The 25,007-nt window shown below is 51.0% G+C and overlaps 1 protein-coding gene across 3 annotated transcripts; it reads left to right on the top strand.

The window, feature by feature from the left end:
* The first annotated feature begins 2,739 nt into the window (after positions 1-2,739).
* Positions 2,740-21,743, top strand: HPD (4-hydroxyphenylpyruvate dioxygenase). Of its 3 annotated transcripts, none has more exons than XM_078337484.1 (15): positions 2,740-2,787; positions 2,898-2,924; positions 3,778-3,840; positions 4,169-4,273; positions 5,561-5,581; positions 5,795-5,877; positions 7,085-7,174; positions 10,853-10,956; positions 11,168-11,245; positions 11,531-11,608; positions 13,328-13,490; positions 13,607-13,678; positions 17,206-17,328; positions 21,212-21,328; positions 21,418-21,743. In XM_078337484.1, exons 6-15 carry the CDS (start codon positions 5,797-5,799, stop codon positions 21,526-21,528), a joined length of 1,017 nt encoding a protein of 338 aa, XP_078193610.1. In that variant the 5' UTR covers positions 2,740-2,787; positions 2,898-2,924; positions 3,778-3,840; positions 4,169-4,273; positions 5,561-5,581; positions 5,795-5,796; the 3' UTR covers positions 21,529-21,743. The 3 variants fall into 3 exon arrangements, with proteins under 3 accessions (XP_078193610.1, XP_035113778.1, XP_035113779.1); XM_035257887.2 differs by having other exon boundaries at positions 5,539-5,581; XM_035257888.2 differs by lacking the exon at positions 11,168-11,245 and having other exon boundaries at positions 5,539-5,581.
* The last annotated feature ends 3,264 nt before the right edge of the window (positions 21,744-25,007 follow it).

Below are 25,007 nucleotides of genomic sequence, written 5' to 3'. Positions count from 1 at the left end.
CTGAGAAGCTCAAATAGACAAACACTGTAGTAAGAACCGTCAGTTACTGAGACTTGTTCAGTGTCTTTGTTGTTTGTTTGGAGTCCAGGCTGGAGTGCAGTGGCACGATCTCGGCTCATTGCAAAAAGTCCACCTCCTGGGTTTAAGTGATTCTCTTGCCTCAGTCCTGCCTCAGCCTCCCAAGTAGCTGGAATTATAGGCACCCAGCACTATTTCCAGCTAATTTTTGTATTTTTAGTAGAGACAGGGTTTCACCATGTTGGCCAGGCTGGTCTTGAACACCTAACCTCAAGTGATCCTCCCACCTCAGCCTCTCAAAGTGCTGGGATTATGGGTGTGAGCCACCGCACCCTGCTTTATTTCTTTTTGATACAAGTTCTCACCCTACTGTCCAGGCTGGAGTGCAGTGGCGTGATCATAGCTCACTGTAGCCTTGAAATCCTAGACTCAAGTGATCCTCCCACCTCAGCCTCCTGAGTGGCTGGGACTACAGGTGCAGCTAGGTGAGTGCTTTTCTGCACATCAGGGAGGTGAGGGATGAGTCCCATGCACCCATCTGATCACTGCGCTCCTTGAGCAAGGCCTCTGGAACCCACCTCTGCATGGTCTGGCATAAAGAAGAGACGGTCACGCCCAGCCACTGCTGATCTGCTATCCAGTGGAGCCCAGCCTGAACAGGGTGCATCGGGGAGGGGACTCCAGATACTGGGCCCTGCAGGCTCCCCTCCCTGCTCTCTGCCCACACATGGGAATGGCAAGGAGGGGTGCACCCAGCATGGGACTGAGACCCACAGTGTTGGGGACAGAGTTCCTGCCTCTGTCCAGCTGAGCCAGATGCCTGCCAGCCTTTGCACCCCACTGCTGTTGACAACAGGCTTCCTTGAGTCAGTAAACATTGGCCTTTGTGCTTAGGATATAAGCCAGGCTCCAGGGGTGGGGGGTTGATTTGGTGACAACAAGCAAGGGGACAAAATGTTCCTGCTGGCCTGGAGGGGGTGGGTGGGCTACACTGAGCTCTTCTCCTGAAGGAGAACCTTCTGGCCTGTGACCTCCACCCTGGGCCACTTCCACTCAAGTTTTCCCAGTTGGAAATTTTTTTATTTTGAGACAGAGTCTCACTCTATCACCCAGGCTGCAGGGCAGTGGTGTGATCCCTACTCACTGCAATCTCTGCCTCCTGGTTCAAGTGATTCTCCTCCCTCAGCCTCCTGAGTTGCTGGGACTACAAACATGCACCTGCATGGTTAATCTTTGTATTTTTAGTAGAGACAGGGTTTCACCATGTTGCCCAGACTGCTCTTGAACTCCTAACCTCAAGTGATCCACCCACCTCAGCCTCCCAAAGTGCAGGGATTACAGGCATGAGCCACCAGGCACGGCCCCCAGTTGGAAATTTAGACTCTAGGAGCTGAGGTGGACACTGGGGGCACACTGGGGAGGCCCAGGAGGGGCAGAATAAGAAGGTGGGACCACCTCGCCTGCCTCCTGAATGGTCCAGAAAATAGAGAAAAGGAGGGAGAAGTGGTCTGCACTGGTGCAATGAGATCCAACCTCAGAATCAAACAGGCCAGAGTCGGGGGCTCTGCTCTTACCAGTTCCAAGGCCTGGCAGTCAGGTGCTCACCTCTCCAGGCCTCGGTTTCCCCATCTGGTGCGGACAGCCATATCTCCCGTTTGTATAGAAGGCAATCTAGCAATTTAAACTGTGGGCCCTGGAGTTAGAAGAGTCTGGTTCATGTTCCAGTTCTTCCCTGCCACTTGCTAAGCTCATGGCTTCGGACTGTTCTCTAAGTACCCCGATTAATTATAACCCATGCAGAGAGAGAGTGCCCCGTGTGTCAGACCCTATTCCAAAGAGCATGCTTCTTTCCTTTAGTCCCCACCACACTATCCTTGCTCCTGTCTCACTGATGAGGCACGGAGGGATATGGTGACTTTCCCAAGTCATACAGTATGTAGCAAAGCCAGGATGCAAATCTTCTCCTTCCATGCCTCTAACAGCTATAGAATACAAGGCTTTTGGCCAGGCGCAGCGGCTTACCCTTGTAATCCCAGCACTTTGGGAGGCTGAGGCGCGTGGATCACAAGGTCAGGAGTTTGAGACCAGCCTGGCCAACCTGGTGAAACCCCATCTCTACTAAAAATACAAAAATCAGCCAGGCGTGATGGCATGAGCCTGTAATCCCAGCTACTCAGGAGGCTGAGGCAGGAGAATTGCTTGAGCCTGGGAGACGGAGATTGCATTGAGCTGAGACTGCGCCATTGTACTTCAGCCTGGGAGACAGAGAGAGACTCCATCTCACAAAAAAAAAGAATACAAGGCTTTCATCCTGAATAGAAACCACACACTTGCTATGCAAACAGGACTTCAGGGCCAGTCTCCAAATTCCCCCTTAAATTTCCTCCAGGCAAGAGTTCTGGAGCTGCGACTGTACTCTATCCAGCCTTTGGCTTCTGAGCTTTGGATTCTGGGCAGTAATGGTCACAGTCCCAGCGTCCTGGAAAAGCTTGCCCTTGACTTCTGGCCCTGGCTCTGCCTCCTGCTAAGCTAGTGGACGTCACTCTCCATCTCTGGGCCTGGCAACATCACCCTGTTCAATGAGGCTGCGGCTGGATCAGAGGCCGCCAGGCCCAGGACTTTCCTGAGCTGGGTTCAGCTGCCCCCCATCCCCCAGGTAGGCCGGGAGGCCGGGGCGGGGCCTGCTTGGGGTTAAATACTCCAGCCCGGCACCTGCCAGGCTTCTTGTCCCAATCTTCCCAGCAGCAGGTTTGACCAAGATCAGTCATGGTAAGTGCCAAGGCTGGCAGTCTCCCCTTGGGCAGGACACCTTCAATGACACTTCCAGAAGCACCTGTGTTGGAGCCTCCAACTCTCACTGTCCTTCTCTTTCTCCTTAGACGACTTACAGTGACAAAGGGGCAAAGGTAAGCAGGGGTAATGTGGGAAATGTCGGGGCCTGGGTCTAGAAGGGGGTCAGAGTGCAGGGAGACTGGGGTTTTAGCAGAGAGCAGAAGAGGAAGGACTGGGGTGGATATGTGATGTCCATACCTACACACCCCATTTTACCCCCGGGTTCCCCCAGAATGAACTGGACTCAACCTCACCCTCCTATCAAACTTGTACCCTGGCCGGGTGCAGTGTCTCATGTCTGTAATCCCAGTGCTTTGGGAGGCCAAGGCAGGCGAATACTTGAGGGAGACCAGCCTGGTCAATATGAGGAAACCCCGTCTCTACTAAAAATACAAAAATTAGCCAGGTGTGGTAGCACACGCCTATAACCCCAGCTCCTTGGGAGGCAGAGGCAGAAGCTGAAGGATCACCTGAAGCTGAGGATTGCTTGAACCCAGAAGGCAGAGGTTGCAGTGAGCCGAGATCATGCCACTGCACGCTAGTTTGGGTGATAGACCAAGACTCCATCTCAAAAAACAAAAAAAAAAAATTTGTACCCCAACTTAAATGCATGCCAATCTCTTAATGCCATCTGGAAGTTCTTTCTAAGGACTAACTTAAATCCATATTGCTGCAACAAAAGGCAATTTCCCTGTGTGAAACCTTGGCAGGCCTCCTGAGGGGGCTTCCCCATCCAAAACACCCAGGAGATCAGCTTGAACATGAGAAATCTCTTTTGAGGCTTGGCAAGACTGCATGGGGTTCCGCTGCTCCTGAATTCTGTGGTTGAGGCTGGGGTAAGGCGGGTGGCTAGGGGACATCACTCCACCCGCAGTTTTCTAGACTCCCTTTCAGGGACTCAGCCTCACCTCTTCTCTCCTTCTGCAGCCTGAGAGAGGCCGATTCCTCCACTTCCACTCTGTGACCTTCTGGGTTGGCAACGCCAAGCAGGTACAAGCTGGAGCAACATGTGGGAGTACGCAGAGGGCAGGCCAGAGGGCCCCCTGAGCGGGGCAGGCCTCCAGCAGGGTCTGTTATTGGCCCTTGGGAGGGGAGGGTCAGGGCCAGGGGTGGGACCAGATACTCTGAATCCTAATTACACCATCGGGAAAGTTATCTGTCAGCAAAATGTGCAGGCAGCAGGCTCTCTTCCCAGGAGGGTCTCTGCACGTGGGGCAATAGGGCAGGCAGGCTGAGGGGGGGGCGGGAGCTCCCTTCTTGGGGTCCCCCAGGCTGGCCCCTCAACCCTCATGAACCCTGCTGCAACCCTGTGATTCAGGCCGCGTCATTCTACTGCACCAAGATGGGCTTCGAACCTCTAGCCTACAGGGGCCTAGAGACTGGCTCCCGGGAGGTAGTCAGCCATGTCATCAAACAAGGGAAGGTGAGTCCCCACCCTAGGACACCCATGCCCCTGCCATCCAGGAGGCCGGGTCCCTCCACCCCAAGACTGTAGCCCTTACAGCACCTCAGTGTGATTAGAGCACGAGGGCCCCTCTTCAGGCAGTCACACCCCCACCTCAGGAGGCGGAGCTTGGCTACATCCACATAGTTCAGCCTGGTCAGGTGCAATGGCTCGTGCCTGTAATCCTAGCACTTTGGGAGGCAAAGGCAGGCGATCACTTGAGCCCAAGAGTTTGAGACCAGCCTAAACAACATGGCAAGACTCTGTCTCTACAAGAAATTCAAAAAAAGTAGTCAGATGTGGTAGCGTGCGTCTGTAGTCCCAGCTACTTGGGAGGCTGAGGTGGGGGATCACCTAAGCCTGGGAGGTTGAGGTTGTGATGAGTCATGATTACACCACAGCGATCTACTGCACTCCAGCCTGGACAATTGAGTGAGACTCTATCACAAAAAAAAAAAAAAAAAGAAAATAGAAAACAGGCCGGGCACAGCGTCTCACGCCTGTAATCCCAGCACTTTGGGAGGCTGAGGAGGGCGGATCACCTGATATTGGGAGTTCAGACCAACCTGGCCAACATGGTGAAACCCCATCTCTACTAAAAATACAAAAATTAGCCAAGTGTAGTAATGGGCGCCTATAATCCCAGCTACTTGGGAGGCTGAGGCAGGATAATCACTTGAAGCCGGAAGGCAGAGGTTGCAGCAAGCCAAGATCAGGCCACTGCACTCCAGCCTGGGCAACTGAGTGAGACTCCATCTCAAAACACACACACACACGCACACACACACACACACACACACACACACAGACAGACAAAAAACACATAGTCCAGCTCCCACGACCCCTCCACTGTTACCTTTGTACAGCTACACACCAGCGTCCTTCCTAGTTTCGCCTCCTCCTTAGCCTGACCCAACACTGACCCCACAGGTGCTCAGAAAACCTAGGACATCAGAGGAGAAATTTTAAGCAGTGCCCTGACCTATGGGGTCCCTGAAGTTCTCTCCCCAAGGGAGACCTGACCCAGCAGTTCCTCTGCGGATCCGAGTTTGGGGGCTAGTCTGGCATGGCTGAAAGCCCCATCCCTCAGGACCAGAGTGGGAAACTAAGGCAGAGAAGGAGCTAGAACCCAGATCCAGGAGTCCTTCTGCTCCACCAGGGGTGTCTCGGGGAGGAGGGGATGGGCGCACCTCCCCATGCTCCTCCCATCCAGCAGCCACAGCCGCTTCTGCTCTGTATCTTAGATTGTGTTTGTCCTCTCCTCAGCGCTCAACCCCTGGAACAAAGGTGAGGGGTCCGGGGAGGAGTAGACGCATGGCTCTCGGGGAGGGGTCTGGGTTCGGGGAGGGGTGGACGCATGGCTCTGAGGGAGGGGTCTGGGGGAGGGGAGGGGTGGATGCATGGCTCTGTGGGTGGGCTCTGGTTCAGGGCCTGGATGGAGACTGAAAGCCAGGTAAGGGGACCTAGACTCCGGTGCCATCCCCTCCCTGCTGACCTCAGAGATGGGCGATCACCTGGTGAAACATGGCGATGGAGTGAAGGACATCACGTTCGAGGTGGAAGATTGTGACTACATCGTGCAGGTGAGAATGCACCTGGGCAGACTGGGGAGGAAGGCCTCTGTCTGCCATGGGGACTGGAGGGACACTGCCGTATCACAGTGACAAGCCCAGATGCTGGTGTGATGCACATCTGGACATAAGTAAGGGCTCCCGGGGTGCCCTGTCCTCTTGCATGTGTCCTCTTTCTCTCTGAGCCTCAGTTTCCACAGCTACCAGATGAGGCTAACCACAGCTGGGTTGTCAAAAAAGAAATTAGATCAGAATTACCATTTCCTTTTTCTTTTCTTTTTTTTGAGACAAAGTCTCACTCTGTCATCCAGGCTGGAGTGCAATGGCACGATCTCAGCTCACTGCAACCTCCACCACCTGGGATTCACCTGCCTCAGCCGCTGGAGTAGCTGGGATTACAGGTGCCTGCCACACCCAGCTAATTTTTGTATTTTTAGTAAAGACGTGGTTTCATCATGTTGGCCAGGCTGGTCTCGAACTCCTGACCTCAAGTGATCTGCCCACCTCAGCCTCCCAAAGTGTTGGCATGAGCCACTTCATCCAGCCTCAGAATTACCGTTTCTTGAGCACAACTCTAAACCAAACACTGTACCCAAGAGGTGGCCTAGAGATTTAGAGTGTGGGTGCCAGAGCCAGACTCTCCAGGACTGAATCTCAGGTGTGTGACTTCAGGCAAGTGACTTAATGTCTCTGTGCTTCAACATCCTCACCTAGAGAACGGAGATGACGGTAGTATCCTCTGCATGATGTTGTCATGAGGACGAATGAGGTTGGAATCTAGAACAGAGCCTGGAGAATGATTTAAGCACCGCATGCTGTTCAGTTTTGCTAAATAAATGCAGGAATCTCCTTAATATTATTATTCTCATCCAACAATTCTTTCTACAGGTGGGGAAATTGAGGACTAGAGAGGGGGAAGGGTCACAGGGGGAGTTAGCAGAGGCAGGACAGACCCCCCATCCCTACCTTGTTTCTCCCATAGCCCCAATTCTGGGCCTCAGCCTCAGCTTCCCTACTTGCCAAATGAGGATGAGTATTGGGGGTAACGGCTGAAGCTGGCTGGGGTTCCTACCTGCGAACCTGGGGCGGGGGTTTCCTACCTGGGGCTGGAGAAACTGGAGGGGCCTGCCGGAACATGCAGGGGCCACCCGGCAGGAGCAGCAGGCGAGGGTTCTGGAAGATTCCCACCCTCACCTCCCCAATCCCAACTTCTCTGCAGAAAGCACGGGAACGGGGCGCCAAAATCGTGCAGGAGCCCTGGGTAGAGGAAGACAAGTTTGGGAAGGTGAAGTTTGCTGTGCTGCAGACGGTGAGTTCGCTTTGGTGCCCCCACCCCTCCAGCTGTCGGCACCACTGAGATGCCAGAAGCCCCACAGCTGACCATCAAACCATCCCACCCACGGGCCTTGGAACACAAACATTAGCCCTCAAGTCTGTACCCCGTCATGCCTGGCCAGTGCATGGGGGCTGCAGGAGCCACCAGCCATTCCTCCCAGGCTTCCCTTCCTCCCAGGGTGGGAGGATGACAGCAAGCGGGTGAAGGCAGGGGCTCTGAAGAAGGGAGAAGGATGGGGTCCGGGCGCATTGGTTCCCACACAGCTGTGTGACTTTGGGCATGTCACTCTACCTCTCTGACTCTGTTTAAATGAGCAAGGACTGGAACTGGAGCACCTGTGTGGCCTGGGACATGCACTTAACTTTCCAGGGCCTCACCAGCATCTTTTTTTTTCTTCAATTTTTTTCCATTTTTTTGAGAGAGTCTCACTCTGTCACCCAGGCTGGAGTTCAGTGGTGCGATCTCGGCTCACTGCAACCTCTGCCTCCTGGGCTCAAGTGATTCTCCTGTCTCAGCCTCCCAAGTAGCTGGGATTAGAGGCATCTGTGCCCACACCCAGCTAATTTGTGTGTTTCTAGTAGAGATGGGATTTCACCATCTCTACTAAAAGTTTGGTCAGGCTAGTCTCAAACTCCTGACCTCAAGTGATCCACCCACCTCAGCCTCCCAAAGGCTGAGATTACAGGCGTGAGCCACCGTGCCCAGCTGTTTTCTTCAACGTTTATTTTAGGTCCTGGGATGTATGTGCAAGAAGTGCAAGTTTGTTACATAGGGAAACGTGTGCATGGTGGTTTGCCACACAGATCAGCCCATCACCTAGGTATTAAGCCCAGTATCCATTAGCTGCTCTTCCTGGTGCTCTCCCTCCCCCACCTCCGCCTTCTGACAGGCCCTAGCGTCTGTTGTTCCTGATGATGTGTCCATGTTTTCTCATCATTTAGCTCCCACTAATTATTATTATTATTTTTGAGACAGAGTCTTGATCTGCCACCCAGGCTGGAGTGCAATGGCACGAACTCGGCTCACTGCAACTTCTGCCTCCCAGGATGAAGTGATTCTCCTGCCTCAGCCTCCTGAGTAACTGGGATTACAGGTGCCCGCCACCACAACCGGCTAAATTTTGTATTTTTAGTAGAGACGGGGTTTCACCATGTTGGTCAGGCTGGTCTTCAACTCCTGACCTCATAATTGGCCCTCTTTGGTTTCCCAAAGTGCTGGGATTACAGGCATAAGCCACCACGCCCAGCCTTAGCTCCCACTTACAGTGAGAACATGGTGTTTGGTTTTCTGTTCCTGTGTTAGTTTCCTGAGGATAACGGCTTCCAGCTCCATCCATGTCCCTGCAAAGGACATAATCTCATTCCTTTTTAAGGCTGCAAGCTCAATATCTTCAGGTATGATTCCTCATAGGGTCATCATAAGGATCCGGTGAGGACCAGGGGCGGTGTCTCAAGCCCATAATCCCAGCACTGTGGGTGGCTGGCGGGGCCGGGGTGCGTGGGGAGGGGGGGAGGTCAGGAGTTTGAGACCAGCCTAGGCAACATGGTGAAACCCCACCTCTACTAAAAATAAAATTCAAAAATTAGCCAGTGACTACAGTGGTGCACACCTGTAGTCACAGCTACTTGGGAGGCTGAGGTGGGAGAATCGCTTGAATCCAGGAGGCAGAGGTTGCAGTGAGCCAAAATTGTACCACTGTACTCCAGCCTGGGCAACAGAATGAGACTCCATCTCAAAAATAGGTCATTTGTGTATAGCACTTAGAACAGTGCCTGGCACATTAGACACTCAGCAAAGATGACCGATTCTGTTTAGCTCCCGTGTTACTGTAATACGGAGACAATCACAGGTCTTACCTCCTTGAGATTAAATTCAACATAAAGGGCTGTGCACAGTGGTTCACACATATAATCTCAGCAGTTTGGGAGGCTGAGGCAGGAGGATCACTTGAGGCCAAAAGTTCGATTTCTAGTAGCTGAGATGATAGAAACAAAAAAAAAGTTCGAGACCAGCCTGGGCAACATAGGGAGACCCCATCTCTACAAAAATTAAAAATACAAATAAATAAAAAATAAATAGATCAGGTGCAGTGTCTCACACCTGTAATCTCAGCACCTTGGGAAGCCAAGGCAAGTGGACTGCTTGAGCCCAGGAATTTGAGACCAGCCTGGGCAACAAAGTGAGACCCCATCTCTACAAAAAAAATTTTTTAATTGGCCAGGCATGATGGAGCATGTCTGTGGTCCCAGCTACATGGGAGGCTGAGGTGGGAGGATTGCTTGAGTCTAAGAGGTGGAGGCTGGAGTGAGCTGTGACTGCATCACTGCACTCCAGCCTGGTTGACAGAGTGAGACTCTGCCTCAAAAATAAATAAATAAAAATTTTAAACAATAAAATTAAACATAAAGTGTGCCTATAATTCCAGCCTATGATTTCAGGTGAGCGGGTGGCTCGCCTGAGGTCAGGAGTTCAAGACCAGCCTGGCCAACATGGTGAAACACTGTCTCTACTAAAAATACAAAAATTATACAGGCATGGTGGCAGGCACCTGTAATCCCAGCTACTTGGGAGGCTAGAAGCGCTTGAACCTGAGAGATGGAGGTTGCAGTGAGCCAAGGTTGTGCCACTGCACTCCAGCCTGGGCAACAGAGTGAGACTCTGTCTCAAAAAAATAATTAAATAAATAAAAGTTAAAAAATTAAATTGAACATGAAAATGGTTGAAGTGTGCCTGTAATCCCAGCACTTTGAGAGGCTGAAGTAGGGGGATCACTTGAGGTTAAGACTTCAAGACCATCTTGGCCAACATGGTAAAACTCTGTCTCTAGTAAAAAAATAACACAAAAGTTAGCCAGGTGTGGTGCCACGTGCCTGTAGTCCCAGCTACACGGAATGCTGAGGCAGGAAAATCGCTTGAACCTGGGAGGTGGAGGCTGCAGTGAGCTAAGATCATGCAACTGCACTCCAGCCTGGGCAACAAAAAATAAAAATAAAGTGCTGGACGCAGCGGTTTACTCCTGTAATCCCAGCACTTTGGGAGTCCAAGGCAGGCGGATCACCTGAGGTCAGGAGTTCGAGACCAGCCTAGCCACGTGTTGAAACCCCATCTCTGCTAAAAACACAAAAATTAGCCTAGTGTTGTAGTGCACGCCTATAATCCCAGCTACTTCGGGAGGTTGAGGCAGGAGAATCGCTTGAACCCAGGAAGCAGAGGTTACAGTGAGCCAAGTTCGCACCACTGCACTCCAGACTGGGCAACAGAGTCTCCATCTCAAACTACGACAAAAAAAAGATGGTTAAAGTGGCTGACGGAGCTCTTCAGCATCCTTTAAGCCAGTGCCCCCCATGTTCTCCATCCAGTTGACCTACTTAAATAAATGAAGGACGTACTTCACTGAGCACCTCCCTGTGCCAGGCACTGAACTTGGCACTGGGAACACCGTGATGAGCAAAAGTGTCCCCGCTCTCACAGAAACTCACAAACAAGCGACAGATTGCAATGCATTTCAGAAAAGAGAAGTGACTTGTCCAGGATCACGCATCCAGTTAGGGTCAGCTGCGGGTTGGAAGCTATGTTAGTACCATGCAGTGTGCTCTGTCCTGGGCGGGGATGGGTGCCCAGGGGCCGAGCCGGGCTGTTTTCCAAATGTAGTTTGGGGACATCACACACACCCTGGTGGAGAAGATGAGCTACGCCGGCCGATTCTTGCCTGGATATGAGGCCCCAGTGTTCATGGACCCCCTACTTCCTCAACTGTGAGTGTCCCTCGGGGCAGAGGTGGGTGGAAAACCCCGAGGTGCTGTGAGAAGTTAATGCCCGCTTCCTCCATGTCCCTTGGGCATGTGTGATGGGGCAGAGTGGAGCCGGCTAGGGAATTCCTAGAAGTCCTCAGGGGTGAGGACATGAGACCATGACCTCTGCAACCAAACTTCCCCAGGTTCAAATCCCAGCTCTGTTACTTCACAGCTGTTTCACTCCGGGCAAGTCGCTTCATCTCTCTCGGCCTCAGTTTCTTCATTTGCAAAATGGGGACCGTAATAGTATGTGAGTTGACAAAATATCTGGCCCATGGTAAATGCTACGTAAGTGTGAGGCCGGGCATGGTGGCTCATACCTATAATAACAGCGCTTTGGGAGCCTGAAACAGGAGGGTCGCTTGAGCCTCAGAGTTTAAGACCAGGCTGAGCAACAAAAGAGTCTCTCTTTTGCAGAGACTTCATCTCTAGAAAAAAATAAAACGCCAAAAACAGAAGTGTGAGCTATTATTATTGAGGGTCGTGGAGAAGGGAGGTAGCCACCTTCTCACCCCCATCTTCTTCCCTTCCCCAGGCCCAAATGCAGTCTCAAGGTTATCGACCACATTGTAGGAAACCAGCCTGATCAGGAGATGGCGTCAGCCTCTGAATGGTGAGACCCTGGCCCTCTCCCTCTGCGTGAAGATGACGGGTCCCCATGGCAAACTGGCCCACTCCCTGGTCCTTGCACTCAGGTGGAAAATAAGACTGGGCACAGTGGCTCACACCTGTACTCCCAGCACTTTGGGAAGCCGAGGTGGGAGGATCACTTGAGGTCAGGAGTTCAATACTAGCCTAGCCAACATGATGAAACCCCATCTCTACTAAAAACACAAAAACTCACTGGGTGTGGTGATAGGCACCTGTAATTCCAGGTACTCAAGAGGCTGAGGCAGGAGAATTGCTTGAAGGGAGGTGGATGTTGGGCAACAGAGCGAGACTCTGTGTCAAAAAAATAAATAAAATAAAATAGGCTGGGTGCGGTGGCTCACGCCTGTAATCTCAGTCTTGGGAGGCCAAGGTGGGTGAATCACCTGAGGTCAGGAGTTCAAAACTAGCCCGACCAACATGGTGAAACCCCATCTCTAATAAAAATACAAAAATTAGCTGGGTGTGGTGGTGCACGTCTGTAGTCACAGCACTTGGGAGGCCAAGACAGGAGAATCGCTTGAACCCAGGAGGCGGAGATTGCAGTGAGCTGAGATCGCACCACTGCACTCTAGCCTGGGTGACAGAGCGAGACTCCGTCTCAAACAAAAATAATAATAAAATAAAGGGGGAAATACAGCACAAGATAATGGGAGTTAGCCTGAGGCCACTGATGGGTTTATTTACTGTAAAACTGTCAACATGGAGACCAGTGGACTTAAGGCCCAAAACAACCCACAGGCCTTTCCTCTGAGGAATCCTGGGGGCAACACAGTCCAGGGAGCCTTAGAGGAAGGCTGCCACCACCCAGACAGCACCCCTGTCCAAGTCCCGAGCAAGGGCCGTTTTCTCAAAGCACTTTACTTCCATCTGAGGGAGGCTTGCTCTCCTGTATGTGTTTCGTTCCAAGACACCTCCACCTGAAGGAATAGTGTCATCATAAAGATACAAATCTAAGCTGGGCATGATAGCTTATATTTGGAATCTCAACACCTTGGCAGGCTGACGTAGGTGGATGGCTTGAACCCAGGGGTTCAAGACCAGTCTGGGCAACATAGCAAGATCCTGTCTCTACAAAAAATATGGCTGGGCATGGTGGCTCACGCCTGTAATCCCAGCACTTTGGGAGGCCGAGGCAGGTGGACCACCTGCAGTCAGAAGTTCCAGACCAGCCTGATCAACATGGTAAAACCCCATCTCTACTAAATACAAAAAAATTAGCTGGGCGTGGTGGTGCACGCCTGTTGGGATAATCCCAACTACTTGGGAGGCTGAGACAGGAGAATTGCTTGAATCCAGGAGGTGGAGGTTGCAATGAGCCAAGATTGCATCACTGCACTCCAGCCTGGGTGAGAAGAACAAAACTCAGTTTCAAAAAAAAATTAGGCAGGTGTGATGGCACATGCCTATAGTCCCAGCTACTTGGGAGGCTGAGGTGGAAGGAGCATTGAGCCTGCAGATGGAGGCTGCAGTGAGCCGAGATCGCACCACTGCACTCCAGCCTGGGCAACAGAGTGAGACTCTGTCTCAAGCAATAAAAATCTAAGTCTCTGATTGGTATGATGGCAGTGGCGTCTCCTTTCTGGAGCCTGCTCAGGGACAGATTCTGGAAGGTGGGGATGGGGTGGTGGAGGCTGTCCCAGGAGGTGCTCGGAGCAGATGTGTTCCGCCGCCAACCCTATAGGTACCTGAAAAACCTGCAGTTCCACCGCTTCTGGTCCGTGGATGACACACAGGTGCACACGGAATACAGCTCTTTGCGATCCATTGTGGTGGCCAACTATGAGGAGTCCATCAAGATGCCCATCAATGAGCCAGCGCCCGGCAAGAAGAAGTCCCAGATCCAGGTGAGGCCGCCCCAGCTGGGGGAGGGAGAGCAGGGAAGAGGTCTGAAAGCGCTTGCTGGGTCAGGGATGTGGGTGATGGGGCAAATGACAGTGGTGTCCTTGTTTCCCTCCCCCAGGAATATGTGGAGTATAACGGGGGCGCCGGGGTCCAGCACATCGCTCTCAAGACCCAGGACATCATCACAGCGGTTAGACCCTCTTCCCGGTCCCAATTCTGTCTCATTCACAGCTAGGGACGGTCTCTGCAAAATCAAGAGGGAGGGTGGTGGCCATCCTGGGCCCACCCCTCTGGGCTGGAAAACAGGACTCCCTCACTGCTTCCTGTAGCTTCCCCCACCCTGGAGAGTTCAGTCGCCGCAGAACCCCTGGGCTTTCAAGGTAGAAGGCGCTAGGGTATCAGGAAGCCTGGATGATGGTCCCGGTTCTGCCAGCGGCTTACTCTGTGTTTCTGGGGGATTCAGTGCTGTCTCTGGACTTTAGTTGCCTTACCTTAAAAATGAGGACATTCTTTAAAAAAATCTCTCAGGGTTAGTTGGAATAAAAAAAAAGAAAAGAAAAGAAAAATTAGGAAATTAGGGCCAGGCACAGTGGCTCACTCCTGTAATCCCAGCACTGTGGGAGGCTGAGGCAGGGGGATCACCTGAAGTCAGGAGTTCCAGAACAGTCTGGCCAACATGACAAAACCCCATCTCTACTAAAAATACAAAAATTAACTTGGCGTGGTCATGGGCACCTGTAGTCCCAGCTATTCGGGAGGCTGAGGCAGGAGAATTGCTTGAACTCAGGAGGTGGAGGTTGCAGCAAGCCAAGGTCACACCATTGCACTCCAGCCTGGGCGACAAGAGTGAAACTCCACTTTAGGAAAAAAAAAAAAAAAAGCTGGGCGCAGTGGCTCATGCTTGTAATCCCAGCACTTTGAGAGGTCGAGGTGGATGGATCACAAGGTCAGGAGTTCAAGACCAGCCTGGCCAAGATGGTGAAACCCCATCTCTACTAAAAATACAAAAATTAGCCAGGCACTGTGACAGGCACCTTTAATCCCAGCTACTTGGGAGGTTGAGGCAGGAGAATCGCTTGAACCCAGGTGGCAGAAGTTGCAGTGAACCAGAATCATACCATTGCACTCCAGCCTGGGGGACAGAGTGAGACTCTGTCTCAAAAAAAAAAAAAAAAAAAAAATAGGAAATTAGGACTGGCACAGGGGCTCATGCCTGTAGTTCCAACTACATGGGAGGCCAAGGCGGCAGGATTGTTGAGCCCAGGAGATCACCCTGGCAACACAGTGGGACCCTGTCTCCAAAAAAAGTAAACAGAATTAACCAGGCTTGGTGCCTCATGCCTGTAGTACGAGCTACTGGGGAGGCTGAAGCAGGAGGATCCAGTTAGCCAAGGATTTCAGGGCTGAGGTGAGCTATGATTGAGCCACTTTACTCCAGCCTGGATAACAGAGAGAGGCCCTATCTCCCCTCAACCACAAAAAGAGAAATATTTTTTTAAATGAGGAAATTAGGGTGGGGCATGGTGGTCCATACCTATAATGCCAGCACTTTAGGAGGCCAAGGCAGGCAGATCACTTGAGGTCAGGAGTTTGAGACCAGGCTGGCCAAATGGTGAAACTCCGTCTCTACTAAAAATATAAAAATTAGCTGGTTGTGGTGGTACACGCCGGTAATGCCAGCTACTCAGGAGGCTGAGGCAAGAGAATCACTTGAACCCAGGAAGTGGAGGTTGCGGTGAGCTGAGATTGTGTCACTGCATTCCATCTAGGCTGGGTAACTGAGTGAGATTCCATCTAAAAAAAAAAAAGAGGCAATTAGGCTATAAGATTGATTTTTGTCTCTTTAGCCAGAATAAATGTCCTGCATCTGTAGGTCCAGACAGAGATGGTGCATGGGGAGGCTGGGTCCTACCCCTTCTTTAAGTGACCCTATAGCAGAGTGGACTAGCGCCTGGACTGTGCCAACCAAGAGTTCACTGCACGACCTTAGCACCTTCATTTGTCCATTCACTCAACAGATGTTTATTGAGTATCTACTACATGCCAGGCACTGTCAGAGGTACTTAGGATACATCCATAAATAACCGTTTCTGCCCTTGTGGAGCATTAAAAAAATAAGTAAAATACAAATGCTAGATGGTAGAGAGCACCCAGGAAGAAAGTAAAGCAGGGAATTGGGACAGCAAGGGTGAAGGACATTGCACATTTAAACTGGGGGGTCAGGCACTTTGGGAGGCCGAGGTGGGAGGACTGCTTAGGCTCAGAAGTTTGAGACCAACCTGGGCAAATAGCAAGACCTCATCTTTACAAAAACTCAAAAAATTAGCCAGATGTGGTGGTGAACACATGTGATTTTAGTTACTCTGGAGGTTGAGGTAGGAAGATTACCTGAGCCTGGGAAGGTTGAGGCTGCAGTGAGCTATGATTGTGCCACTGCACTCCAGCCTGGGTGACAGAGCAGGACCCTGTCTCAAAAAATATATATATATTAATAGATCCCTTTTTTTTGAGATGGAGTCTTGCTCTGACCCCCAGGCTGGAGTGCAGTGGCTCGATTTTGGCTCACTGCAACTTCCTGAGTTCAAGCAATTCTCCTGCCTCAGCCTCCCGAGTAGCTGGGATTACAGGCACACGAACCCATGCCTGGTTAATTTTTTTTTGTATTTTTAGTAGAGATGGGGTATCACCATGTTGGCCAGGATGGTCTCAAACTCCTGAGGTCAAGTGATCTGCCCACCTTGGCCTCCCAAAATGCTGGGATTTACAGGCATGAGCCACTGCACCCAGCCTAATTATCCTTAATCTCTTGATGCCTCAGTTTCCCCAGCTATTGAATGGGAGAATAATCCTCCAGCTGCCTCAAAAGATTGCTGCATGGATATAATGAGGAAATATGTAGAAAGAGCTCGGCCAGGCGCAGTGGTTCACGCCTGTAATCCCAGCACTTTGGGAGGCTGAGGTGGGCAGATCATGAGGTCAAGAGATCAAGACCATGCCAATGTGGTGAAACCCTGTCTCTACTAAAAATACAAAAATTAGCTGGGTGTGGTGGTGCTCGCTTGTAATCCCACCTACTCAGGAAGCTGAGGCAGGAGAATCACTTGAACCCGGGAGGCGGAGGTTGCAGTGAGCCAAGATGGCACCACTGCACTCCAGCCTGGCAACAGTGAGACTCCGTCTCCAAAAAAAAAAGTGCTCAAGGCAGGCACATGGTGAGTGTTCTATAAATCTAGCAGTGTTTGTTGTTGTTGTTGTTTTTGAGACGGAGTTTCGCTCTTGTTACCCAGGCTGGAGTGCAATGGCACGATCTCAGCTCACCGCAACCTCCGCCTCCCAGGTTCAGGCAATTCTCCTGCCTCAGCCTCCTGAGTAGCTGGGATTACAGGCACGTGCCACCATGCCCAGCTAATTTTTTGTATTTTTAGCAGAGACGGGGTTTCACCATGTTGACCAGGATGGTCTCGATCTCTTGACCTCGTGATCCATCCGCCTTGGCCTCCCAAAGTGCTGGGATTACAGGCGTGAGCCACCGCGCCCGGCCCAGCAGTGTTGTTCTAACAGGGCTCATGACAGAGAAAGGGGAAGAGGCCACACAGCATCCTGGAGTTGGGGGAAGCTAGGATAGGGACCCCGCCTTCTGATGGCCCAGCACCTCCACCTGGCTAGGGGAGTTGAACCTGGAGCCCAAAGGCTGACCCCAACTTTGCTCTGAAACAGATTCGCCACTTGCGAGAGAGAGGCTTGGAATTCTTATCTGTTCCCTCCACGTACTACAAGCAACTGCGGGAGAAGCTAAAGGTGGCCAAGATCAAGGTGAAGGAGAGCATTGATGTCCTGGAGGTGAGGTTCAGGCAGGATCCGCAGCCTTGTGGGAAGTGCTCTGAGTTCCATCTTTACAAAAATATTGTCTAAGCCCAGAGGGGAGCCCAGACAAAGTCCCTGCCAGCAGGGGACATTTATTCTGGGGTGTATGCAGGAAGAACAGACAGAGGACAAACAAACAATAAAAGCAGTATCAGAGGCCGGGCGCGGTGGCTCACGCCTGTAATCCCAGCACTTTGGGAGGCCGAGGCAGGTGGATCATCACGAGGTAACGAAATCGAGACCATCCTGGCCAACAAGACGAAACCCCATCTCTACTAAAAATACAAAAATTAGTGGGCGTGGTGGTGGGCATCTGTAATCCCAGCTACTTAGGAGGCTGAGGCAGGAGAATCACTTGAACCCAGGAGGTGGAGCTTGCAGTGAGCCAAGATTGTGCCACTGTACTCCAGCCTGGGCAACAGAGCAAGACTCCATCTCAAAAAAAAAAAGCACCATCAGAGAAATACAACCAGTGCAGGAAATTAAAACAGACAGCCTGGAGCTACTTTACAGAGAGTGGTCAGGGAGGACCTCTCTGAGGAGGTGACATTTGAGTGAACTCTAGATCATGAGCAGGAGTTGGCCATGTGACAGCGGGAAAAGGGCATTCCTAGCAGAGGGAACAGCAAGGGAAAGGTAGGAGCAAGCCCCGAGTGTCTGCAGAACAGAAAGAATAAACTAGAGCCAGGTATGGTGGTTCACGCCTCTAATCCCAGCACTTGGGGAGGCCACAGTGGGCGGATCATGAGGTCAGGGGTTCGAGACCAGCCTGGTCAACATGGTGAAACCCCATCTCTACTAAAAATACAAAAAAATTAGCTGGGCATGGTGGTGGGTGCCTGTAATCCCACCTACTTGGGAAGCTGAGGCAAGAGAACTGCTTGAACAGGAAGAAAGAGAATGCAGTGAGCCAAGATTGCATCACTGCACTTCAGCCTGGGTGAAAAAGTGAAACTCTGTCTCAGGAAAAAAAGAAGAAAGAAAGAATAGGCTAGAGTGGATAGGAGGTTGTTTTTGAGCGGTGACCCAGGTGAGACAGGTAAACAAGAGCCAGTTCCTCTTGTGAGCTATTATTCAGGAGTCTGGATTTTGTTCTTTTGTGGCCAGAAATCACTGGAGGTGTTTTTTTTGGTTTGGTTTTAACAGTGTTATTGATAAATGTCACATAACATGTCATCTCATTTTTTTTTGAGACGGAGTTTTGCTCTTGTTGCCCAGGCTGGAGTGCAATGGCGTGATCTCGGCTCACCACAACCTCTGCCTCCTGGGTTCAGGCAATTCTCCTGCCTCAGCCTCCTGAGTAGCTGGGATTACAGGCACACACCACTATGCCCAGCTAATTTTTTTGTATTTTTAGTAGAGACGGGGTTTCACCATGTTGACCAGGATGGTCTCGATCTCTTGACCTCGTGATCCACCTGCCTCAGCCTCCCAAAGTGCTGGGATTACAGACTTGAGCCACTGCGCCCGGCCCATTTCATCTTTTTAAAGTGTACAATTCTATAGTTTTTAGCTATTTGCTATGTTGTGTAACTATCATCAAAATCCATTTAGGACTGGGTGTGGTGGCTCCTGTCTGTAATCCCAGCACTTTGGGAGGCTGAGGCAGGTGGATCACTTGAGGCCAGGAGTTTGAGACGAGCCTGGTCAATATGGTGAAACCCCATCTCTACAAAAAGAAAAAAAAAATAGTTGGGCGTGGTGATCTGTGTCTGTGGTCCCAGCTACTGGGGAGGCTGAGGTGGGAAAATCACTTGAACTCAGGAGGTAGAGGCTATAGTGAGCCATGATTAGGCCACTGCACTCCAGCCTGGGCAAGGCCCTGTCTAAAGAAAAACAAAAACATGTTACACACAGTGGCTTACCTCTGTAATTCCAGCATTTTGGGAGGTTGAGGTGAGAGAATTGCTTAAGGCCAGGAGTTTAAGACCAGCCTGAGCAACATAGGGAGACCTTGTCTCTACAAAAAAATAGTTTTAAAAAATTAGTGGGTCGGGCTGGGCGTGGTGGGTCTCCTGCACCAGCATGGTGGTTTATGCCTATAATCCCAGCACTTTGGGAGGCTGAGGCGGGCAGATCATGAAGTTAGGAGACCATCCTGGCTAACATGGTGAAACCCTGTCTCTACTAAAAATACAAAAAAATCAGCCAGGCATGGTGCCACATGCCTGTAGTCCAAACTACTCAGGAGGTTGAGGCAGAATTGCTTGAACCGGGAGGAGGAGGTTGCAGTGAGCCAAGATCGAGCCATTGCACTCTAGCCCAGGTGACAGGACAAGACTCCATCTCAAAAAAAAGATAAAATAAGCTAGGCATAGTAATTTGTGTCTGTAATCCCAGCTACTCAGGAGGGTGAGGTGAGAGGATCACTTGAAGCCAGGAGGTCGAAGCTGCAGTGAGCCATGATTGGGCTACTGCATTCCAGCCTGGGCAAAAAATCAATTTTGGAACATTTTTGTTCCCTTCTCCACTCCCAACCCAGCCCTAGACAATCACTAATCTACCTTCAGTCTTTATAGATTTGCCTATTCTGGACATTTCATCACAAAATAGGCCTGTTGTGACCAGCTTCTTTCCCACAGCATTGTGTGTTCAAGGTTCATCTGCGTTGGAGCGTGTGTCACTGCTTCCTTCCTTTTTATGACCGAAAAATATCCCATTGTAAATATAGCCCACACTTTATCTATTCCTTGTTGATGGATGTTTGGGTTATTTCCACTTTTGGGGGTTATCAGTAATGCTACTGTGAACATCTGTGTAAAGGCTCTGTGTGGACATGTTTTCAATGCACTTTGGTATATATCTGGGAGTAGCTAGGTCACATATTAATTCCATGTTCCCTTTTGTTTGTTTGTTTGTTTGTTTGTTTTGAGAGACAGTCTTGCTTTGTTTCCCAAGCTGGAGTGCAGTGGTGTGATCTCGGCTCACTGCAACCTCCGCCTGTAGCTGGCCACCATGCCGAACTAACTTTTTTTTTTTTGAGATGGAGTCTTGCGTTGTTGCCCAGGCTGCAGTGTGGTGGCCAATCTTGGCTCACTGCAACCTCTGCCTCCTGGGTTCAAGCGATTCTCCTGCCTCAGCCTCCCAAGTAGCTGGGATCACAGGCATGTGCCACCATTCCCAGCTAATTTTTTTTTTTTTGTATTTTTAGTAGAGACAGGGTTTCACCATGTTGGCCAGGTGGTCTTGAACTCCTGACCTCAGGTGATTTGCTCACCTCAGCCTCCCAGAGTGCTGGGATTACAGACATGAGCCACATTTTTTGTATTTTTAGTAGAGACCAGGTTTCCCCATGTTGGCCAGGCTAGTCTCCAACTGAGCTCCGGTGATCTACCCTCCTTGGCCTCCCAAAGTGCTGGGATTACAAGTGTGAGCCACCTTGCCCGGCCACTCTTTTTTTTTTTTAATCTGTATTTTAAGGAAAGCAACACTATATGTTTAACTTTTTGAGAAGCTGCCAGACTGTTTTCCAACGTGGTTGCACCATTTTACAGTCCCATCAGCAATAGATGAGGTTTTGATTTCCACTGGAGGATTTCAAACAGGTGAGTGACATGAACCGATTCTTAAAAGATCCCGCTAATGTCTGCGGGGAGGATGGATTGTAAGGAGACAAGATTAGAAGCAGAGAGCAGTCTTGAATGGTGGCTTAGGCAGAAACTGCCTAAGAAACTGTAGTAGGGGAGTGGTAATAGGACAGTTTGAGTATATATTTGGAGGTGGCTGGGACTACCGGAAAAAGAGGTCATTTCCGGGCTTTTGGGGTGCAGGAGCCCCTGTAGGCTTTCCAAGGATCTCACCGTGCCAGGACAGAGGGTGAGCCAGCCTCCCCTAGCAGAGCCCCCTATCTCCCGCCTAGGAGCTGAAAATCCTGGTGGACTTCGACGAGAAAGGCTACCTCCTGCAGATCTTCACCAAACCCGTGCAGGACCGGCCCACGCTCTTCCTGGAAGTCATCCAGCGCCACAACCACCAGGTACCTCCTGTACCCCGCAGGCCCGAGGGGACAGGCAGCTAGCACACTCGGTTTTCTGGGTCCCTGGCTCACCTCCTTTCTCACCCCAGGGTTTTGGTGCCGGTAACTTCAACTCACTGTTCAAGGCTATTGAGGAGGAGCAGAACCTGCGGGGCAATCTCACCAACAGGGAGACTGACGGGGTGGTGCCCGGCATGTAAGCCCCGCCCACCGTCCGCCCCAAAGGATTCCCCGCCCACCCCGGATACAGCCACGCCCCCTGATTCTGGAACTTGCCCAACTTCCTCACTGGCCGTTCCCCTTGGGTCCCGCCCAGCGGCGGACTCGGCCCCCAAGGCTCCGCCCAACCTGATCACGCCCCTCAGCGGACCGCCCTCCGCTCCAGCCCTCCGGAGTAAAGCGTGTCAGGTCCAAAGAAGTGTCTGTGTTTGTTTTGCTCGTAAGGCAGTAGCGCCTCTTTGCAGCCAGGGGGAGGCCGGGGCGGCCGCAAGCACCGCCGTACCTGAGGAGGGCGCGGGTGCCCGCGCTTTGCCAAGCGGAACCGCGCGGAGAAGGGAATTCTGGAACCAGGGAAGGAAGAGGACTTGCACTCTAGAGCGAAAGACGATGACACCGCTTTTGTAGAGAGGTAAACGCGATTCAGACAATAAAGCAAGCCGTGAGCCGGGCATGGTAGCTTACACATGTAATTTCAGCGCTTTGGGAGGCCAAGGTGGGAGGATCGCTTGAAGCCAGGAGTTCGAGCCCAACCTGGGTAACATAGCAAGACCCCGCCCCCGTCTCTACAAAAATAAAAAATAAAAATAAAAATTAGCCGGGCCTGGTGGCGTGCGCTTGTGGTCCCAGCCACTCAGAAGACTGAGGCAGGAGGATCGATTGATAGGCAGAGGTTGAGGCTGCAGTGAGCCCTGATCACGACACTGCGCTCCAGCCTGGGCAACAGAGTGAGACCCTGTCTCAAAAAACAGACAAGCAAAAACAAGTTGATGAGATTATGTGGAGTTAAAGACTGCAGAGGAGCTAATTTTAATCAAGGGAAGACCTCTCTGAGAGGTCTGACGTTTGGGAGCCAGCCACAGGACCATGCTTGGGAAGAGGATTCCCCGAAGAGCAAAGAGGAAAAGGCCCTGAGGTGGGGTCGGAGTATGGCAGCATCTTGTCTGCTGGTTTTAGTATCGCTAAAGATCTCTAAAGAGGAGCTGTCTTCAGTTTTGCTACCCAGAGCCCAAACTTCTGAACGCAGGAGAGGGGAGCATATTAGACAAGGGGCAGCAACCAGCTCAGTAACTGTATGAGACAGTTCCTTGGTTCCTGGTCTCGGACATAAAGCAGGTAGGAGGGGTCTGTGATCCAGTCCCTGCCCTCAGCAGGACAATACCCATGACCGGTTCATGCAGCTGCACTGCCCTGGCCTTGCCCGCAGTGAGGACTTCTTTTAGAAAGGGGCTTGTCCATACTTGAGTGTGAGTGATCCTTGCAAAGAATGAGGCAGCTGGGTCCTAAAACCACAGGAGGGAATCCTTCTTCCTAGAAAGAATTTCTTGCTAGAATTCCTAGAACCAGGAAAGAGAAGGTCAGGGGCAAATTGGGCCTTTTAAAACTTTTTTTTTTTTTTTTTGAGACAGTCTCGCTGTGTTGCGCAGGCTGGAGTATAGTGGCTTGATCTCGGCTCACTGCAATTTCTATCTCCTGGGTTCAGTTCGGGTGATCCTCCTACCTCAGCCTCCCAAGTAGCTGGGACTACAGGCATGCGCCACCATGCCCAGCTAATTTTGTTTTTATTTTTCATAGAGATGAGATTTCACTATGTTGACCAGGCTGGTCTTGAACTCCTGATCTCAGGTGATCCACCCACCTCAGCCTCCCAAAGTGCTGGGATTATAGGTGTGAGCCACCGCACCTGGCCTCTTTCTGCTTCTGAAGCGTGAGAACCCTCTGTGAGGATAAGTCAGCTCAGAACTAGGAGCCAGCAGATCTCAATAGAAGAAAAAAATAATCTGAGTTGGTATAATGGGGGGAGTTGGGGGATTTTTTTCAGATTATAGAAGAAATCAGGGCTTCTGGGGTTACAAACTTCAGAAATAAAGAGATCAGAGAGAACCCAAAGGAACAGGCCCCAGGTCAGTGCAAAAAAATACTCTCCCTCTATTCTCCTGTGACTTATGTGAAGAAGGGAAATTCTGTAACCCAGTAGGAGGCAAACTAGTGGCTTATGGACCGAATCTGGCTCATAGACCTACTTCATTTTGCCTCCATGGTTTCAGACAAATTTGAGTCAACATTTTAGAAAGTTGGGCACATATGCCCAGGTGCAGTGGCTGACGCCTGTAATGCCAGCACTTTGGGAGGCCAAGGCAGGTGGATCACTTGAGGTCAGGAGTTAGAGACCAGCCTGGCCAACATGGTGAAACCTCATCTTTACTAAAAATATAAAAATTAGCTGGGCTTGGAGGCAGGTTCCTGTAATCTCAGCTACTCGGGAGACTGAGGCAGGAGAATCGCTTGAACCTGGGAGGTGGAGGTTGCAGTGAGCCAAGATCACATCTCTGTACTCCAGCCAGGGTGACAGAATGAGACTCCATCTCAAAAATAAATAAATATTGGGAGGCCGAGGTGGGCAGATTGCCTGAGGTTAGGAGTTTGAGACCAGCCCGATCAACATGGTGAAACCCCGTCTCTACCAAAAAGACAAAATTAGCCGGGCCTGATGGTGTGTACTTGTAATCCTAGCTACTCGAGAAGCTGAGGCAGGAGAATCACTGGAACAGAGGAGGCAGAGGTTGCAGTGAGATCACAACACTGCAGTCCAGCCTGGGCAAAAAGAGAGAGGCTCCATCAAATAAATAAATAAATAAATAGGGCATGCAGAGCAGACACCCATTAGCTGAGCACAGACTAGAGAGCCAGACTGCCTGGATTCATCTCTCAGATAGCCACCTGCTAGCTGTGTGACCTTGGGCAAGCTACTTGACCTCTCAGTGCTTCAGTTTCCTGTATTAAGTGGGAATGATAATAATACCCTCCTCCTAGCCTTGTTGCAAGTTTAGTATCAAAAATGTTTAAAACAGCAGCTGGCACAGAGTCAACACATGTGAATGTTCTTATTTTGGGTGGAGGGACTCTTGTCCACAAGGGAACCCAAATATATCTGGCACCTCCCTCTCCCTGTCTGAGGTCTCTGTCACTGAGGCTGGAGAGCAGTGGCGTGAACACAGCTCACTGCAGCCTCGACCTCCCCAGCTTAAGTGATCCTCCTACCTCAGCCTCCCTAATATCCGGGACCATAGGCCCCCAAAATGGGGTTTTGGGGCCCTATATAGGGCCCTAATAGCTGGGACCATGGGATCCCAGATGGGGTTTCATCTCTACATCTGGCTAATTTTTGTATTTTTAGTAGAGACAGGGTTTCTCCATGTTTCTCAGGCTGACCTCGAACTCCTGGCCTCAAGTGATCCTTCCTCCTGCCTCAGCCTCTTGAGAAGCAGGAGAGGGGCTCCTATTTTGGCCCCCACAGCAGAGCGAATGAAGAAAAAACTTCTCTCTGAGGAGCAGAGGAAGTAGTGGATGGATTTGAGGAGTAGGGAAGAAGCATCGGATTTGGTAGGTGATGGAGGGAAAGGGAAGGTTTAAATCCGGGATCCCTGGCCTTTGAGCTTAGGTTATCAGAGGCAGGCTGTGG

The sequence above is a fragment of the Callithrix jacchus genome, chromosome 9 (assembly GCF_049354715.1).
Source record: "Callithrix jacchus isolate 240 chromosome 9, calJac240_pri, whole genome shotgun sequence".
Lineage (NCBI taxonomy): Eukaryota > Metazoa > Chordata > Mammalia > Primates > Cebidae > Callithrix > Callithrix jacchus.
Note: the sequence above shows the minus strand (reverse complement) of the source record. Positions and strands in the feature narration are given on the sequence as shown.